The sequence below is a fragment of the Rhamphochromis sp. 'chilingali' genome (assembly GCF_963969265.1).
Source record: "Rhamphochromis sp. 'chilingali' genome assembly, chromosome: 22".
Lineage (NCBI taxonomy): Eukaryota > Metazoa > Chordata > Actinopteri > Cichliformes > Cichlidae > Rhamphochromis > Rhamphochromis sp. 'chilingali'.
Window position 1 is genome coordinate 22687693 of NC_137950.1, and position 20431 is coordinate 22708123.

Sequence of the window (20431 nt, forward strand, 5' to 3'; positions counted from 1 at the left end):
CGCCCTATGACAGCTGGGATTGGCACCAGCACCCCCCGCGACCCTGAAAAGGATAAGCGGTAGCGAATGGATGGATGGATGGATGTAAAATCTGAACAACAGAATGCAATGATTTCTTAATTTCATAAAGAAAACTTCTTTTATGCACAATAGAAAATGGAACTCTTCAAATATCTAAACAGAAAAAATACAAATTTTATAAAAAAGCATTACCTAATTTTGAGTATGACGGCAGCAACGTGTCTAAAAAGTCGGAAAGGTGCAACAAAAGGCTGGAAAAGTCGTACTCAAAAGAAAAAAACTGGGGGAACACTTTTTGGCAACAGTTAAGTCACACTGGGTATAAAAAGACCATCTTAGTGAATTGAAATATTTTTCTGTTGATTAAGTTCTATCTGTATCTGTGAGTTGTTATAATTGTCCTTTAATATTCATCATTAAATATGGTTGATTAGTATTAAAAGTTTGGTGCTTCAACTCCATTCACTATGTGATTTGTTCTGTAGTGCTGATATGGCAGTTTGGGGTTTTTTGCTTTTCCCAGTAGAATTTTGTAGTTAATGAATTTATTTAAACCAGTTTTATGTTGGTGTAACTAGGAGTACTGAGAATAGATAATATGGCCAGGGTAGGATTTTAGGGTTAGGGTCTTTTTTTTTTTTAAGAGGTTATGTAACTGAGATTAAACTCTGGGGGAATATTTATGCTTAAATATTTACTGTTGCCAATGTGAAGAAGGAGAGCAGGGTCCTGACCTGGAGATTGCATCCTCAGAGAGTGACATTATGGTTGATTTATTCCAGTTTATTGTGTATGTAACCCAGAGTAAAATCTGTTTTACTAGAATTTAGTAATTTCCTGCACTTATTTCCTGCCATTGGACGCATCACAAATACATGACTCCAACCACATGACTTTGCTCAGCCAATCGGATGGCATGTAGGTCAGAGTAAGCCTGTCCCGGCTTTCTCCCGTCAGATGAGTGGAGGCAAGCCAGGTGACAGAGTTGTTGCAGGTTTATATTAGCAAACACTTGCTTTTCCGTTTTAATGCATTTTTTTTTAAACACCAATTAACTTATTCGATTTGGACGCTGATTATTGTGAGCCAGAGCCACAGTGCTGTCGTGCACTGAACAGAACGGAATTGGTGAGTTTGAACTTTTAATTGACTGTATTGCTACCAGCTGACGCTAATTGGCTGCTGCCGGTCCAGACAATTTGATTTTGATTTTTTATTTGATGATAGTTGTTGAATAACAAATGTTGTGACGCTATATAATATGTATATAGCAGTTGAAATGTTTTAGTTAAATCCTTATTGGTTAAATATACTGTTTGTTTAATTATTTATAAATTGTGTACCCAGGAACAAGAATAACGTAATGTATTTAGCCTAACTGGCTGACATTTTTTTGTATTCTTGTGATTTCTTATTGGCCTTGTTTATTTAATGCAGGCCAGGTGAACCTTTTTGGGTATGAAAAAGGATGGCGAGCCAATGAACGGCTAGGAGCAGGACTCATTCTGCATTGAAGCTTCCACTGGACTGGTAGGAAGCTATCAAAGACGACGCTCTGTCCCGTAAATTCCGAATACACTGATTTCCACAATCATACACACCAGTTCCCCCCGTTTATGGACAATAGCGCTTGGACATCTCTCATGGATATTCAGATAAAACTCATGGACTTCAGTGTGGATCAGTGTTTTCGATGTTAACATGTGTTATTTATGGGGAACTTTTTTTGAGTACCCCTCGCTGGCATGTTTACATTTCCGTCGCACTATGATTGGTTCATTTGGTAACTGGTTTAGGATGGAGCAAGCAATAGAAAAAGAATAGGTTTCAGAGCACAACGTACTGCTTTGTATGTTAAAGGGGCTTTTGAGATTTTGGAGAAGTCATTGATTATACTGAAAGTTTCTTGTAATGAGTTATGTGAATCTGATAGATATAATAAATAATTTGCATGGGACTAATTTTGTCTTGTGAATTCTTGTCTTCTGCTTTATTGCTGCAACAAATGGACAAAGAAGGAGAGAGAAAGTATTCCGGTCTGGTTCCCAGTGAAGTGTCAACCTTTGTATCCCTGCCCACCCTCTGCTGCTGTTTGCTAGATTCTTTGGACAATCCGTTTTTACATTTGCCCCACCCTCGTGAGGCATTGACTTAAATGGAGCAAGAAGCATCTTAAGAACCCATAGAGGACAAGGGTGCATACAGATCTCTGTAAGCAACAATGATCGCTGGTTTCTTCTTTCTGCTCATAATCACGGGTAAGCAAACATTATTATATTTTAATTCAGTTATTTCAGCATTTTATTTATATATAAATATTAGGGTTGGGACTCAAAAAAATAATCTGATTAATCACATTTAATCACAGAAGAAAACCTGCCACAAAGTGCAAATGTTTATTTTTTCATTTAAAAGGGATTTAGTGGGCAGTAGAATTAAATAATAGACATAAACATGAATATTTTAAACTCAAGCTCTTTTAAGAAAAATAATATCCCTGTCCCACACTAGGCAGACTTAAAAATAAAATGCTATTTTAAGTACTGTAAGTACATTTTCAAAATGGTATTGTCTTTAAATAATAATAAGGCTAGGCTAAAACAGTGTGATCATGGAAGAATTTAGTACAAAACATAACAAACCCATTGGACTCAAAATACCCCCTTGCTTGTTTACTGTCCATCTCTCTCAGCCAGTTACTTAGGCAAACTAGCATGTTCACATTTTCAGAGCTCAGGGCAGCTCTCCTTTTTGTTACTGTGTGACCTGCAAGTGAGAACAGTCTCTTGCATGGGACATAAATAGCAGGACTAATCAAACGCTTGCGGGCCAGGACAGACACCTGTGGGTGGGTCTCTGCTCGACTGGACTACCACTGCGGTGGGCAGTCTCTCGCTGATAGTTGATTCTGCTCTGTACAAACTCAGGGTCCTGTTACACAGGGCTTCCTCATCTAAATCAGAGTCTGGAGACAATGAAGAGAGGAGGCTCTTTGTCTTTGCTGGCTCCTTTGTGGTGGCATCTTTAAAAAGTTCCTGCAGCAGGGCCTCAAGGCTGGTCCAAATCTCTTCTCGCGCTCCCCTTGCAATACACTTTAAATCCTTAAAACGTGGGTCAAGTACAGTGGCTCTTGTGGGTCTTGAGCCACTGATGGTTGGGTGTAGCTAACATTGGGATAGGGAAGGCAGTCTTAAATTTCACCATGTAGTGTGAGTCATCATCAGAGACCTCCATGGTGTCATGCAGGTGGCAGAAAGCAGGTAAAAACACTCCACATGAGACACATGTCTCACCTCCAAGAAGCTCAGTCACTAACCTGTAGTAGACAGTTCAAGAAAGTAATTATTAATCTACACAACTGCCAACTATAGAGCTTTTTGAAGAAAAAGTAACAGTAAGTTAAAAAAAATAGTTTTAATTACCTGAATGGTTACATGAAAGTCATCAGCTTTTTGCGTTTTACCAGCTGTGATGAAGTTATGACTGGCTTTTGTTTGACTAAAGCAGCAAAAACAGCCTCTTGCTGCTTTAGTAGACGAGAAACCATATCCAATTCCACTGTGTGGAAACATCCTTCATGAGTGACTGTCTGTTGCCCCAGTGTTATGTTTATGTTTGGCACAAACCTGTTGCTGGAACAGCCAAGATACAGTGGGGCAAAAAAGTATTTAGTCAGCCACCAATTGTGCAAGTTCCCCCACTTAAATGATGACAGAGGTCAGTAATTTGCACCAGAGGTACACTTCAACTGTGAGAGACAGAATGTGGGAAAAAAAAATCCATGAATCCACATGGTAGGATTTGTAAAGAATTTATTCGTAAATCAGGGTGGAAAATAAGTATTTGGTCAATAACAAAAATACAACTCAATACTTTGTAACATAACCTTTGTTGGCAATAACAGAGGTCAAACGTTTACTATAGGTCTTTACCAGGTTTGCACACACAGTAGGTGGTTTTTTGGCCCATTCCTCCATGCAGATCTTCTCGAGAGCAGTGATGTTTTGGGGCTGTCGCCGAGCAACACGGACTTTCAACTCCCGCCACAGATTTTCTATGGGGTTGAGGTCTGGAGACTGGCTAGGCCACTCCAGGACTTTCAAATGCTTCTTACGGAGCCACTCCTTTGTTGCCCGGGCGGTGTGTTTTGGATCATTGTCATGTTGGAAGACCCAGCCTCGTTTCATCTTCAAAGTTCTCACTGATGGAAGGAGGTTTTGGCTCAAAATCTCACGATACATGGCCCCATTCATTCTGTCCTTAACACGGATCAGTCGTCCTGTCCCCTTGGCAGAAAAACAGCCCCATAGCATGATGTTTCCACCCCCATGCTTCACAGTAGGTATGGTGTTCTTGGGATGCAACTCAGTATTCTTCTTCCTCCAAACATGACGAGTTGAGTTTATACCAAAAAGTTCTACTTTGGTTTCATCTGACCACATGACATTCTCCCAATCCTCTGCTGTATCATCCATGTGCTCTCTGGCAAACTTCAGACGGGCCTGGACATGCACTGGCTTCAGCAGCGGAACACGTCTGGCACTGCGGGATTTGATTCCCTGCCGTTGTAGTGTGTTACTGATGGTGACCTTTGTTACTTTGGTCCCAGCTCTCTGCAGGTCATTCACCAGGTCCCCCCGTGTGGTTCTGGGCTCTTTGCTCACCGTTCTCATGATCAGTTTGACCCCACGGGATGAGATCTTGCGTGGAGCCCCAGATCGAGGGAGATTATCAGTGGTCTTGTATGTCTTCCATTTTCTGATGATTGCTCCCACAGTTGATTTTTTTCACACCAAGCTGCTTGCCTATTGTAGATTCACTCTTCCCAGTCTGGTGCAGGTCTACAATACTTTTCCTGGTGTCCTTCGAAAGCTCTTTGGTCTTGGCCATGGCGGAGTTTGGAGTCTGACTGTTTGAGGCTGTGGACAGGTGTCTTTTATACAGATGATGAGTTCAAACAGGTGCCATTCATACGGGTAACGAGTGGGGGACAGAAAAGCTTCTTACAGAAGACGTTACAGGTCTGTGAGAGCCAGAGATTTTCCTTGTTTGAGGTGACCAAATACTTATTTTCCACCCTAATTTACAAATGAGTTCTTTACAAATCCTACCATGTGAATTCCTGGATTTTTTTTTTTTTTTTTTTTTTTTTCTTCACATTCTGTCTCTCACAGTTGAAGTGTACCTCTGGTGCAAATTACTGACCTCTGTCATCATTTTAAGTGGGGGAACTTGCACAATCGGTGGCTAACTAAATACTTTTTTGCCCCACTGTAATTCTACTACAATGGCAAACGCATTGGACACCAGGCACAACTCTTGCATGAGGGAGATAAACGAGACGAGTGCTGTTCCTGTTGCTCAAACCGCGGTCACTCTCAGTCAGCTCCCCCGCAGCACTGCTCTTTATTAAGGTTACATGAATATTCACAGGTTCATTAACATACAACATCTTACGCAGGCATATACGTGAACAAAGAGTGCCCGTGTGTGGGTCAAGATATGACCCTGTGATTGACTCCCCAAAGCTGGTGTTAGGAGTCCAGCGGACCACCTACACAAAATGCTCTTATACTTAAACAGATACAGAGTAAGTGTCCTCCCATACCATAAATCAGAAAGGGAAGGTACGACCTCTCTAGGGTGTGTGTGTGTGTGTGTGTATGCCAGAGTGCTCTGGAATGCACAGTCTTTGTAGACAACTAAGGATCAGACATCCTATCAATATGCAATCGATTATATATCTCTAAGCATATATGAGTATATGTTTCTAAGCATACATGACAATCCAACAATTTAAATCTGACACCCAGTCTTGCTTGCTCCTGGTGTAGTTATTTCAAGTTACTTTTCTCAAAATTTTGAGTCAATAACTCAAAATTTCAAGTTAGCTCTGCCAGTCAGTAATCTATGTGAATGACGTAATTTTCTTGTTAGACGGAAGGATCTGGCGCAGAGAAATGTGCACTCAAAGCCAGATTGTGAGCTACCAATGTATAGCAACAAATTGGTGCTTTCAATAGTATGTTTGCTGATAGTAACACCATGTGAGTCAGCTAATAACACAAGGATTTCATCATTTGTGAAGGTCACACTGAAAATACTCAGCAATTTGTGCATTCATGACTGGCTGTAATGCTGGTAGCTTAGCTGTAGCATTTGTAACTGAGGGCTTCAGCGTCCGGGTAAAAAGGAAATGACGCAATTCACGTAGATTACTGATTTGCAGTGTTAATACAAAATTGAGTTAAGGATTTTTTTAAATTTTTTTTTATTTAGTGGTGGAAACGGGCTTCCATAGCATGTAAAGTGCAATTAAATGCATTTTTTTTTAAATTTATTTATTTATTTTTTTTACACCAATGTTTGTTTGTTTTTTAATTTTGCCTTCATTAACAGAATTCAGACAAGATTTTATGTATTTACTCTTTTGGAAATCTGAATTGAAGGACTTCAGTTGTTTAAACTGGTATGAGATCTTATATTTTACTAACTGAACCAGTCAAAATATTTAACAGTTGTAATATAGATTTGATCTAGTTTATCTATCTGGTTGAAGAATATTGAGTAAAACACAACTAAATCTTTCCGGATAAAACAGTTTGCAGACACTATGGCACAAAACAGACAGACGGACACCTAGTCAACTGTTTATTTGTATTAGCAATGCAATACTAATCAACTGGATTGGTCAAAGGAAATAGGACGCTGGGCTGAAAAACAGGACTCTGGTTGGTATCTGCCAGCCAAAAGTAAAGCTGATCTAAATACAGCAAGGTGTAGCATGCAGAAGGAAGCCACTGTGGAGAGAAATATAGGAAGTAGAGAGCAGAAATGAGAACGGAAACAGGTGTTGCAAGAGGTCTGGATGGCATCAGCTTGTGGCTGTGTAAGGGTTGAAGTGACATCTCAAGTACAGTATAAGTCTTTCTGTGAGTTCTTTTGTTACTGATTCCTCAGGACACTATAATATGTTATTGCTTATATATGTCCAGCGGTTGCTGTTTATTAAAATTCCCAGGTCTGTTTCCAAATCTTGAAATTTTTTGGTTTGGTTGTTTGAGCCTTTCCATTTGGCCGAGTCACTTATTTATTTTAATTGTAAGCTGAAAATCTATTTAATTGTTTTTTTTTTAGGTTTGTTTTTCTCATCATGTGTTCTTTCAGTTCATCTATTATTATAACCAACACTTATGCACCTAATTTTGTACATATGTATAACTTCTTTTATGTTCTTTCATGTCAGGTGGATATGTCTCCAATGTAGAGCTACCAGATGCTGATAAGCAAAAAAGCAATGGGACAATTACTGGAGGTATTATTAATTTATTCTCTCAAAGCTTATTCGGTGGATTTCAGTTAAATTTGGCTTAAATAAACATGGATATGCAAAAACAGTATGTATATGACACATTTACTGTTTTTCCATTGTCATGTCTATGTCCCTGAGTTTATAAAGTGTATTTTTTTTAACAAAGGAACAAATGGTATTAACATACAAACATGTGACAAAGAAACCTGATACATTAAACCTTAGAAATGAAAGATGTTGTAGATGCTGTATCTTTTATTTTTAAGGTGTAACATAACAAAAAAAGAAAAATCATATAGTCCATACCAGGTTCTAACGTTAATTAAACAAAACATCAGATGAACAAAAGCACATGACATTACACCATATTGCGCTAACTATGAGGTCTGCCATAATGTATATCATGCCTTCCTGAGGTGATTGATCTAAAATATAAAACAATTTTATAAAGAGTACGTTACATGTATTCTACGTCCCATTTTTAATATTGACTGATAAGATAAACATTGCAGACATGGCCTGTTAGTCAACAAAAAGTTCTGTGCATATCAAAAGGTTCTAAATTGGTGCCTACTGCCATTTCTCAGGAATACTGCATTAGTGCAGATGTACATTAGCTTTGATGGATGTAAGCAGCCAGTGAGCATGTTTTTTGTTTTTTTTTTTAAATTGAAAATCAGGAATGAAAAGCACAGACATTGTCTCTTGTTATTTCCTAAAATAAATCTCTAATGGAGAATGCATTTTGATATCATTTCAGATAACGAAGATGAAGAGGAGAAAGTCTGTAATTTTCAGGATATTGTCAATCACCTGAATCTGAAAAAAGACGAACTTAAATACACTATGAGCCGGCCCATTATAAACAACAAAAATTATACAGAAGTGTTTATTACAATAAGACTCTATGCCATCTTAGATATGGTAATTTGTTTGGGTATTCTTTTATTATTAATGACAATTAATTAATTAGTTTTCTTGCTCATGAAACATAATGTCACAGCACTCATCCACAAAAGAACAACTCATTATTATTGTTATTATTACTTACTCTGGCTTGTGTTTCTTGCCACGACCCGTTTTTCTGTTTGTAACTTACAGTTTCTTACATCAGTGCTGTTTCATTTTTATTTAGGTATTTTTTTTGTTTTAGTTTTTTCTGAGACATTTATTTGACACACAGTACAGAGATATAGGTTGAGTTATGACTCCATGCTAATACATGACAGGTATCACTGGATTACTTCTGCTGAAGAAATCTTGAAAAAATTTTAAGCACTACTGTCCATCACTTCCAATCAGACATGATATATGTAGTTAACTGTCTTTGGTTCATGTCTTTATATTATTATTATTAGTAGTAGTAGTAGTAGTAGTAGTAACAATAATTATATTGCTGCATGAGGAGTTGGCTTGGAGGCAGCTTGGACTTCAGCAGAAACTGTCTATTTACCAGCAAAGGATAACTGCTGAGGCATTAGCTGATATGAGTTAACATTAGCTAACCTGCCTGTTGAGCTTGACATGTGTCTGCCTCAATAAACACTATGTTCAAATTCTTTATTTACAGAGAGAAATTGACCAGACCTTAATTACTTACATTTGGGTTGATTTGGTGAGTTTTCTCTTAAATATATCATAGGTATATATGGTTTTTTCTGTATTGTTAAAATTCTATACTACTATTACTATACTTTTTTTTTTCTTCAATTATTTTATTTGTTTTTCATCATCTCATCTCTTTGCCTTTTTGTACCCTTGAGTGTAGGCTTGGCTCAATGAGTACATTAAATGGAAACGAGATGATTTCTGTGGAATTGAATATATAACAATTCCTACTTCATATCTGTGGATACCAGATATAACTATTGAAGAGATGTAAGTTTGACATATGCAATATGCCCATAAACTCACTCACATAGTCATTTTATAATCATATTTATAAATATATGCTACTGTAAAAACCATAGGGTGACAGAAAATGTTTTCCTTATTGTAATTCATGAAATAATTTACAAATTGAAGAAGGAAAAATAGCAAAGACATGGTTAGAAATAACCATTTTTACTTAAAATAACTTTATTCAAACAGAGTCAGAGGATGTGAGCAATTATCAGCTGTCTGTTGAATTTATAGGTAATTCATCTCAAGCTGTTTTGAAGCACCTTTCACAAGTTGGATTGGTTTAATAGGCAGTTCACACACTATATTGCCAAAAGTATTAATATCATCCAAATCACTGAACTCAGTTGATCCAATAACTTCCATTGCCATGTGTGTAAAAATAAATAAATAAATGAAGCAACTAAACAAGCAGACTGTTTCTAATCTGCTCTGATGAACTCGGTGAATTTCACCATGGTACCATAATAGGATGCCACTTGTTCAACAAGTCCAAATGAAACTTGCTTGCTACTAATTAATCCCCAGTCAACTGTATTATAACAAAGTAGGAACGACTGTAACTAAAATCACATAGGGAGGGGAGGTAAGCAGATGTCACAACCTTTTATGCACATTAAATTGCTACAGACCTCCATACTTCATGTGGCCTTCAGCAAAGCTCAACAACAGAGCTTTCCAGTTGCTGCTTCCAGCTCAGCACAAACACAGGCAGCTCTCCTGTCGGGTCCCGGCATCCTTTCGAAATGGGAAAGGTATGACCAGGTGATGGAGAATAGCTGTGTGCATCAGCCTCCTCTGACACCACACCCCGAACCCACCCCTCTTTTGAACTTAAAAAAAAAAAAAAAAAAAAAAAAAAAAAAAATATATATTTTTTTTTTAATTTTTTTTTCAACAAAATCTATTACAATTGGATTTTAAATCATATTGGATCATATAATGAAAGACTATTCAGCATACAAAAGCAATGACAAAATATAACACATCTGTCTCTACTGCAATAGATCCAAAGACTGGTTGGAGGATGTGTTTGTGTCAGAAAGGGGGGGATTTTCTTGTAAAATAAAGAAGGGCCTAGCAAAAACTAAGTTTGGGAACCACTGGCCTAGTCAATGGTATCTCTTCACCTCTAGTACTAGCAGGTTTTACTAAGATAAAATAAGATATAGCTGCAGACATAATAAATAGTCATTTATAGCATGATGCAAACTGTTTTCCATAGTATGATAATACATTGTTTTCATTACAAACATATTCTTTTATACAGGACAGAAAAAGACAAAGCGTCTCCGAGTCCATATCTCAGCATATATCACAATGGTCGGGTTGAGTTCAGGAATGACCAGGTGGTGCTAAGCACCTGCAAGATGCATGTTTACAAATTTCCTTTTGACACCCAGAGCTGCAACCTCTCCTTCAAGTCTATCTTTCACGATGGTGAGTCCATAACAGTTTCTGTTTACATGTCCTTTGTATGGTCTTAAAAGCACAACATTAGATATTTTAACATATACTGCCCGGCCAAAAGGAGGGGCTCTAATTTTCTGTTTCTGCTTCGATGATCTCATGCATAATTTCAGGAAGGTTATCCAATGCCAAAAAACTAATTTTCATCCAAATTTGCACATATTTTGGGCCAACATCTTATTTTGATGATGTTAGAATTGGACAACTGTGTGAAAAGGAATTGGGAATTTCCAAAGAGTCACATGAAACCCTGGAGCTGCTATAGAGAGCCGTACACGTAAGCTGGATCCAGTTCTGTTTAATATTAGTTTTATCTTGTTAAAAACTCCCATTAGAAAGATTGGATGTTGCAAGTAAGCAATAAAATTTGAAATAGGCATTATACAAATGCTGGGATTTAATCAATATTCCACACAACAACTAAACAGAATGAGCATGTTTTTATAACATTTTAACTTTTAACTTTAGTGATATTACTGTTTTTCTTGTAGTTGAATTAGCTGATCTGCAGTTTTTTACTGAGTTTGGATAAGAACTTTAAAGTCAGGTTAAGTGTCTGAGGTAGTGATGTGTCGGTCGCGAACGAAATGGCTCTTAGAGCCGGCTCCTTATCGCAAGCTGTGTTTTTTGGTTGTTTTTTTTTTTCCCTTCTCTCACCCTCTCTCACACACTTTTTTTCCGCTTCACTCAGCATGTGAGCCTTGTGCTTGCGCTGGGAAGAGGGGGGGAGGGGCGGTAGTTACACTCGCAGTAGCACAGGAACAGAGCGGGAGGGAGAGAGAAAGGGAGCCAGGGACAACAACGCAGTGTTGCCAACTTAGCGACTTTGTCGCTATATTTAGCGAGTTTTCAGACCCCTTAGCGACTTTTTTCTAAAAAAAAGTCGCTAATAAAAGACGTGAAAGCGCGTATCGCTTTTACTCTCAACAAGCAGCGGGTGCTGTAACGCAGTCAGTTCTTCTTTTACTCTTATGCTGTTTTGTGGATCACAAGGTTTAAAACTACTTATAAACACACACACACACACACAAAGTAACTCCACCAGAGTGCCTATTTCGGGTCACTTTTGCCGGTCCAAGCCCGGGTAAAGGAGCAGGGTTGGAATTGTGACATTGAATAAACAATAATTGCTAAAAGAAATTTAGTATATTTACGGTGGCCCCTAGAGACGCGTTTTGTCTCTAGGGGCCACCGCAAATATTTATATATAAACATATATAAATAAAACCAGGGGGTTTTTTGGGTTTTTTTTTTTTTTTTTAATTTTGCATTAGTAATTCCTTTTGTGCATAATTTTATATTATTGTTAATAATAAATTAATTAAAGCAACAAAAAAACCTGAAGAGCTGGTTCGGAGCCGAAAGAGCCGGCTCTTTTTAGTGAGCCGAGCCGAAGAGTTCTCTAAACAGAGCTGGAAATCCCATCACTAGTCTGAGGTGGAACTGCGAGACAGTGGACAAGTAATCATCAATGAGTGCATCTGTCTGGATTCGTTAGGTTGCATCTGCTTCAAAAGTGAGACATTTTCCCTGAAACAATTAATAACTCCAACATAACAATCACAAGCATTTATGGCTCAAACACAGATGACCGACCACACATTCTATCATAACTTCTTCACATCATTACAGGATTTCTCCACATCTGCCATAATCATAGGTGGAAACTTAAACACAGTTATCAACCCAACAATAAACAGCTCAACAAACTCACATCATACCCAAAACTGGCATTCAGCCCCAATCATACCATAGCATACCAGCTTTATTTATAAATCACTTTAATATAAAGCCAGGGTTCACAAAGTGCTGTACATATACAAATAGCATAAACAAAATAAAATAAAACATGTTAAAACAAGTTGATAAAACAAGTTGAGTCAACCCCTTAAAGAGTGCCAAAGGCTTCAGCAAATAACTAAGTTTTAAAAAGAGTTTTAAACTCAGAAACAGAAGAGGCCTGCCTAACGTGCAAGGGCATTTCATTCCACAACTTTGGAGCAGCTACAGCAAAGCCATGGTCACCTCTAAATTTATACTTATTTTTTGTTACCTTAAGGAGCTGCTGATTGGTGGACCTAAGGGAAGGGGCGTAGTGTTGGGGAGTAACAGAATACATGTACCAGTGTTACGTATTTAAAGTACAAAATATGATTAACTGTATTCCGTTACAGTTACCGTTTAAAAGGGTAGTATTCAGAATACAGTTACTTTGTTGAAATAAAGGGATTACATGACGGTCTTTTCCTGTTTCATATGTTAGGCTATGCCCTCTCTATTGTTGGTAATTCTGCGCTGGTGGAAAACCCAAAAAAAACATGTATTACAGTGGCTTGCAAAGGTATTCGGCCCCTTTGAACTTTTCCACATTTTGTCACATTACAGCCACAAACATGAATCAATTTTATTGGAATTCCACTTGAAAGACCAACACAAAGTGGTGCACACGTGAGAAGTGGAACGAAAATCATACATGATTCCAAACATTTTTTTACAAATGAATAACTGCAAAGTGGGGTGTGCGTAATTATTCAGCCCCCTGAGTCAAAACTTTGTAGAACCACCTTTTGCTGCAATTACAGCTGCCAGTCTTTTAGGGTATGTCTCTACCAGCTTTGCACATCTAGAGACTGAAATCCTTGCCCATTCTTAGATTAGATGGACAGTGTTTGTGAACAGCAGTTTTCAGATCTTTCTCAATAACATCACACTAACATCAATACCAAAGCAACAGTTAGAACAACAGAATCTTAGACACCCCACCTACCCCAGAATAAGAAAGAGCACTACAAAAAATGTAAAACAATAAAGGACTTATTCCTTGTTGGTCTGCTCACATTTATATTATTTGTCCTTTATCACATTTCTTTTTATATTCAATTTCAGATAAAGAAATATATTTGCGGAACAACTCTATTAACAATTCAACGGTCACAGAATTGTCTCGTAAGATGATGCACACGCAGTATGAGTGGCTGTTCATCGACATGTCAGTCAACAACGAAGTTGTTGAAGGTTATGGATTCAATCAAACTGTGGTCATTTACACTGTAAGTATTTCTGAAAACAGAAAGGAAAACTCGTTCTTTTCCCTTTATCCATCTACTCTAGCCACCTGGTTTCATGTCAAGCACTCATCAAGTTTTTTCCACAGCAGGTGATGGATGTGCTGAACCATACTGCTGTGTTTGGCCCAGTTCAGTTGTAGGGCAATCTTTGAGTTGCCAAGTTTGCAGTGGACAATATGCTATGATGTACATCAATTAAAATAATTTTTATTCATCAGATTTATCAGCCGTATCATTTAGTTATCATAATTTGCAGTATATATTTAGGAGTGTGTAGGATCAGTAATAAAAGTATGTGTAAAAACAATAACCACAAATGGTAAACAAATTGTGCTATACAATAAAAAAAAAAAAAAAAAAAAGATATCTAATTTAATGTTAGACATCTTTTTAATCTAATAACATTCTCACATGCACCCTATCCTTGGGCTGTGCATTTAAAGCCATCCTGTTTCACTAAAACAATGCAGGATCATTTATGCACAGTGTATTGTACACTATAATCTGAAAATCAGGTGGTCTCCCTGATTTTAACCATTGATAGCAACGAGTTATCATTGTTAATGTGAGGTTTAAAGGACTTGTATTCAGCTTTAATGGAAGATAAGTCAGGTTTTACTTTTGATACTTTATACTTGGTTTTTAAATAACAGTTTTATTTGTAGTGATATTTTTCACAGTGTTGTTTATTTCCTAAAGGAGTAGTTTGAATTCCTACACCACTTGTCTCTGACAGCTAATAGCAAATATTTTTTGGTAATATATCAGATATTTATTTAACTATAGAAGTACTTTTTTGTAATTTTTCAGCCAGGAAGGAGTGCATGACGGTGAAGAAGTCCATGTAGTGCAGCAATAATTTGTCAAATGTCACTGCACGCCACTGCCTTATATACAGTTGTGTTCAAAATCATAGTAGTGTATGTTAAAATGTGAGTAAAGTTCAAAATCCATATATATTTTTTTAATTTCCCTTCATTTGTAACACTACACATTATATTTTTCATCAAAACATGAAGGAAAAAAGTATCAATATTTCAATTACTTGTCTGCATTTTTTCATTACAAACTCAAATATTTACTCAATAAACTGAAAAAATGTTAAGATTTAGCCTTCCGGTGTATCACTAAACTAATATTTAGTTGTATAACCACTGTTTTTGAGAACTGGTTCACATCTGTGCTACATGGAGTCGATCAACTTCTGGCACCTGTAAACACGTACGCCAGCCCAGGATGATTTGACAACCTTCCACAATTCCTCTGCATTTCTAGGTTTTGCCTCTAAAACTGCATTTTTAATGTCACTCCACAAGTTTTCTATTGGATTAAGGTCCGGGGATTGGGCTGGGCACTACATAACCTTAATTTTGTTGGTCTGGAACCAAGATGCTGCTCACTTACTAGTGTGTTTGGGGTTGTTGTCTTGTTGAAACACCTGTTTCAAGGGCATTTTGTCTTCAGCATAAGGTAGCATGACCTCTTCAAGTATTTTGATATAAGCAAACTAATCAATGATCCCTGGTATGAGATAAATAGGCCCAACACCATAGTAAAAGAAAAAGCCCCTTAAGTTTTTTTCCACATCTCTCTGGTTTGGCTTTCTATTTTAAAGCATTGGAGATCATTTTAGCTGAGCAGCCTAGCATTTTCTGCACTTCTTTATATGTTTTCTGCTCTCCAATCAACATTTTGATTAAAGCATGCTGTTCTTCTGAACAATGTCTGGCACAACCCATCTTTCTAAGGTTTTCAGAGAATATTGCATGTGCAACATGTGCTGGCTTCATCCTTAAATAAGGACCACATGAATGACACCTGTTTCTTCACATAATGAATGACCTCACTGGTTGGACTCCACATTGCTATTATTGTGAACACGGCCCTTTCACTTAATTATTCAATTGCACAGACTCAGGTGCATTCATATTGTGAATGTTGAGTCTGTTGGTTTCTCTGACTCTACTCACCTACTGGTAAATTATTTGCCATGTAATAAAATGATTCCTATCAAAAACACTGATCTGATTCGTCATGTTGGACTGCTATTATTTTGAACACAACTGTACATCCTGTGGTGGTGTTACAGACACCCAAAACAACATTAATAACGCTGCATGGTTTGGCACATTTACACCACCCAAAACTTCTCACTTAACTCCTTTCTCTTTACTATTTGAATACAACTTAACATAATACTTCTTTGAGTGTAAATCTGTCTATTGTGCCTAACCACCTGGGGAAACAAATTCACAGATTACCATGAAGAGGAGGTCTGTCCTCTACGTTGCCAATTTCATCCTGCCAGTGCTCTTCTTCTTGCTTCTGGACTTATCCTCCTTCCTCATCTCAGACACTGGGGGTGAGAAACTCGGCTTCAAGGTCACTGTCTTGCTTGCTGTCACAGTGATGCAGCTTCTTCTCAATGAGATTCTGCCGAGCTCTTCAGACAGTATTCCACTTATAGGTAAGGAAGCGTGTTTGACTGCACATATAGTCAATACTTATTTGTCCACAAATTTAATAATACTGTCTGCCCTCCTCAGCTGTCTACTGCATTGGAATTTTTGCTCTGATGCTGCTCAGCCTCCTGGAGGCAATTTTGGTCAAGCATCTGATTGAAAAGGAAGATGAGACGGATGGAGACCGAAGCCTGGGGGAGAACTCTGGGAACAACCAGGGCGGCCACAACTTCTACAGCTGTTTTAGAGGTGAGCTTAATCATAGCAAACATTCCACAAATCTGCATGCAGTTTTAGTTGTGTTGCATTAATCTTTATGCCTAATGTTTTTCCAGAGATTAGGAGACTCAGTCACCACGCCTCTGTTGATGAGGTATCTTCTCATGAAACACCATCTGTGTCTCTGTCCCGAAAGGTTGGGAAAAAATGCACATTTTTTTTCTCTTTTCAGAAACTCCAGGAAGGGATGTTTGCATTGCAGAGATTATCCTGTATCTTAAACTGTATATCGGAAGCAAACATTTTTTTATTAAATCAATGTAGAAACAAACCAGTGTGTCAAATGTTAAAGCTATCATGAACCTTATTGGCCTAACATCTTGTTGATTGCCTTTCTACAAAACCACTCTTTCAGGGCAGCAGCAGTATACTGACAGAGGTGTCCTTTGCTCTGGAAAAAGTCTCAGATGAGCTGCAGGAGACAAGGAAAACAATGACTTTGCTCAGCAGCAACAGGAAGTCTGGATACTGGACCAGAATGGCTAAAAAAGTCAACAAGATTTTCCTAATTTTTTATTTGACTGCAGTCACTGTGTTCTTAGCATATATGGTTTCATTGTGGAACAGTGCTGAGGGTAAGCAGGGCTAAAGTTAAAAAACCTAAAAGAACTAAAGCAAAAAAGAAAACACACAAACGTATTTCTTACTCTGTGTTATATATTTGCAGTTAATTTCTATTTGTCTGAAACAAAAACATTTTAGAAACCAGAAAAAATTTCTGAAATTGTACTCTGATCTCGAGTGTTAGGAGTGTTGTGATCAGTGTCAGGTCATAGTCAAAAAAGTAATGTATTACACATATTACCCAGAATACTTTTCTTAAAAGTAATGCAATAAATTACTCCAATTATTCTTAAAAGTAATGCAATAAATTACTCCAATTATTCTTAAAAGTAATGCAATAAATTACTCCAATTAGAAAATAATTAATTATACTGGCATTAACATTATTTTCACCTTATTCTGTAAAATAACCTGAAACAAACTTTCATAATAACCATTTAAAAGTATAAACTGAGTCTACAGTCCACCACAGCAACACAAATCCCTATCGCGACAAGGACGCACATATGATCTTTCTCTTAGTATTTAGGTATGAACACAAAGCTGACAGTACCAAGCAAAGATGAAAACCAGCACAAAAATTGTTAAAAAACAAAACAAAAAACCATCGCCACAGTGATTCTAGAATTCAGAGGAAAAAAGTACGCATTGTTTCACGATTTATAAGATGGAGCATTAGTTGTATATTCATAGTTTATTATTTAAGTGTAGCTCCTGACCTGATGCTTCCTTGTACAGTTTGCCCTTGTTGAGTTTGAGTGTATTAGCTAGTTCCAGTTTTATTTTTCCTACTTTATTTATTCTTGTGGTATTGTGTTTAGTTCCCTTCCTGTTTCCACTCTCTGTATTTGCAGTGTATTTATAACCTTACCCTTTCTTTGATTTCTATTAGAGTATTTTGTATCAGTATACTACCCAAAGAGCTTTATTTGTCTAATTAACATAGAAAAAATCACATCATTTAGTGGTCATTAAAGTGTGTTCAGATTTATTTATTTATCACATTTAATATATTTAACTTATTGATGATGATTTATCTCATAAATTGTGAAACAATGCTGACTTTTTTTCTTGGAATTCTGGATGAAAAAGACGTCCCCACTTTTTGTTTTGTTTTTTCCAATGTCTCCAGTTCTCTTTTGTACATAAGCTGGTTTTAAAAGTTAAACAATTCTAAAAAGTTCTAAATCACTAGTTTCAGCCTATCTGAATAAAAGACTGAGTATAACATGTTCTAATATGCTAGTGCTTTCTCAATAGAGAACACAGGACATAATGTTCAAAGTGAAAATATAGCAGATTGTTATTGTTACATATTTATTACAATATTATTAGAAGAAAATTAGCCTTTTCTTTTACAATTGTAAGAGAAAAGGCTAATTTTCTTCTAACAATATTGTAATAAATATGTAACAATAACAAACAAAACATACGTATACGTAACAATTACACATCAGTCATATAAAAAGGTTCTGTTCAAAATGAATCATAGGTGTTTTCATAGTGGCTTTGGCCAAACTTTCCTTGAGCAGTGTCTTTGCATGTTTTATGTACTTGTATACATGTATCCCATAGTCCTTAATTATGTGTCTGTTTCCAGTAGTATGTTTAATATACTCATCTTAAGGATATAATAAAAGGGTATGATAATATTCACTTGATAAGAAATATACACACTGTTGATGTTCTTTTACATACATAATGAATATGTTTAAAGTATACTGTACTGGAAGTTTAGGCTTTTAATAAACAATTAAACATAAATACGTGGCAATATGAAGTAATGTACTTGTGTGTGCTGTATATCCTTCATTTACATGTGCATCCTACTAGAACATTGCAGTAAACGTTAGAAACATCTTGCTGCTCCTTTCATTGTATATTTTTGTGTGTGTGTGGCACAACCAACAGATTTAGAGTAATTAGAGTGTAAATTTCCATGAAATGAGGTGCTGCAGGTAAAGGCAAGTTTTTAAACACACAAATTGCATAATTCCTCCAAACTTAACTACCTTTCGTAGCAGTACATCCTGGTTTGAATCGAGGTGATGAAGAAAACGTTCATGTTCTCCCGGCTGCTCTCCTTGGAAAGTGACAGTATCATGGAGTGAGTGAGTGTCCGCTGAGTCTATGGTAGCCTGATTGTTCTATCATGTACTAATAGAATGATGGACTCACTCATAGGACACTGGGAAAAGGTTAACACAAGTTTATTTACAGAATGTGATGCGGAAAAAACTAAACTAGAAATGCACCGTCTCTAATGCTGTGGGTTGGAGGGCAGAGGAGATGCAGGAGATGCATCTCAGACAGAAAAAAATACAGGACAGTTTTCCAAATCTTTAATGAATGTATGGTTTTATGATAAAAGGCAAACATTTTCAAATGTGACAGCTTTTACATATTGTGTTCATGGATGTATTGTAGTAGGACATGAAGAGGCTTGGTGTGACAAGAGGATGCTAAGGATAGAGGTCCACATTTAGAGGTGCAACCTGCCCACCAAGTCTATTGTTACGAAATAAAAACTGTGTGTGTGACGTATAGCAGAACTATAGATATGTAGTTTGCCTGGCAAGGCTTTCAGAACTGGGGAACGTCTTCGCAGAGACGAAGACGTACCCCTGTCGCCAAAAGAATTCAAAAGAACGGAATTTAATACTATCCAGCAGTGGTGAGCCCATAATATGTTCTGTTTGCATGTGTTTTTCATGGTTTCTTAATCACATCATCATATATCATGACATTGTTTATCTTACAGATGGAATATGAGTTAGAATTAGAATTCATTCAGATTTACCTGCTTAGAGCCTCGTCACATGATGCTGACGTAGACACAGCACAAGTGGTTATTCATCACCATGACAAAGAAATTATACCTGAACCCCCAATTCTGCCATTAGCCACATTTGTTCACACCCTACCAAGTTGTGATCACACATATTTCCAATTTAACCTTCATAATGAAAACAAGTTGCTAACAAAAGTTGCTATAATTTAAGTTAATTTGTTTATCCATTTTCTTCTTATTCAATTCAGGATTGTAGGCAGGCTAGTATTTAAATCCTTAAATACATCAAGGTGATGAATTCATGGATTGTAGGTGTGACGGCCAGTTGAAGGATGGGAAAGAGCCAGTCCATCTCTCCACCTAAGAAAGAGGCAAGAGAGATTAAACAAAAGGAAATAAAACCAGCCTGTCTAGAAAAGTCTATTCATTTTACAGACAAGCTGCGCTCATAAAATTTTCATACTAGCTCTCACAATGGAATTATCTTGTTATTATTAAACCACCAGCTTCTACCTGAATAAAAAAAAACTTATAGGCAATTAATTTAGGTAAAAATCAGATA

General features: G+C 37.0%; 1 protein-coding gene across 1 annotated transcript; it reads left to right on the plus strand.

The window, feature by feature from the left end:
- The first annotated feature begins 2161 nt into the window (after nucleotides 1-2161).
- On the plus strand, nucleotides 2162-17350 carry LOC308391290 (5-hydroxytryptamine receptor 3A-like). The gene is made up of 11 exons (XM_080873870.1): nucleotides 2162-2279; nucleotides 7268-7336; nucleotides 8094-8257; nucleotides 8904-8948; nucleotides 9102-9211; nucleotides 10506-10675; nucleotides 13592-13755; nucleotides 16030-16240; nucleotides 16320-16484; nucleotides 16571-16650; nucleotides 16870-17350. Exons 1-11 carry the CDS (start codon nucleotides 2243-2245, stop codon nucleotides 17101-17103), a joined length of 1449 nt encoding a protein of 482 aa, XP_080729996.1. The 5' UTR covers nucleotides 2162-2242; the 3' UTR covers nucleotides 17104-17350.
- Nucleotides 17351-20431: the final 3081 nt, after the last annotated feature.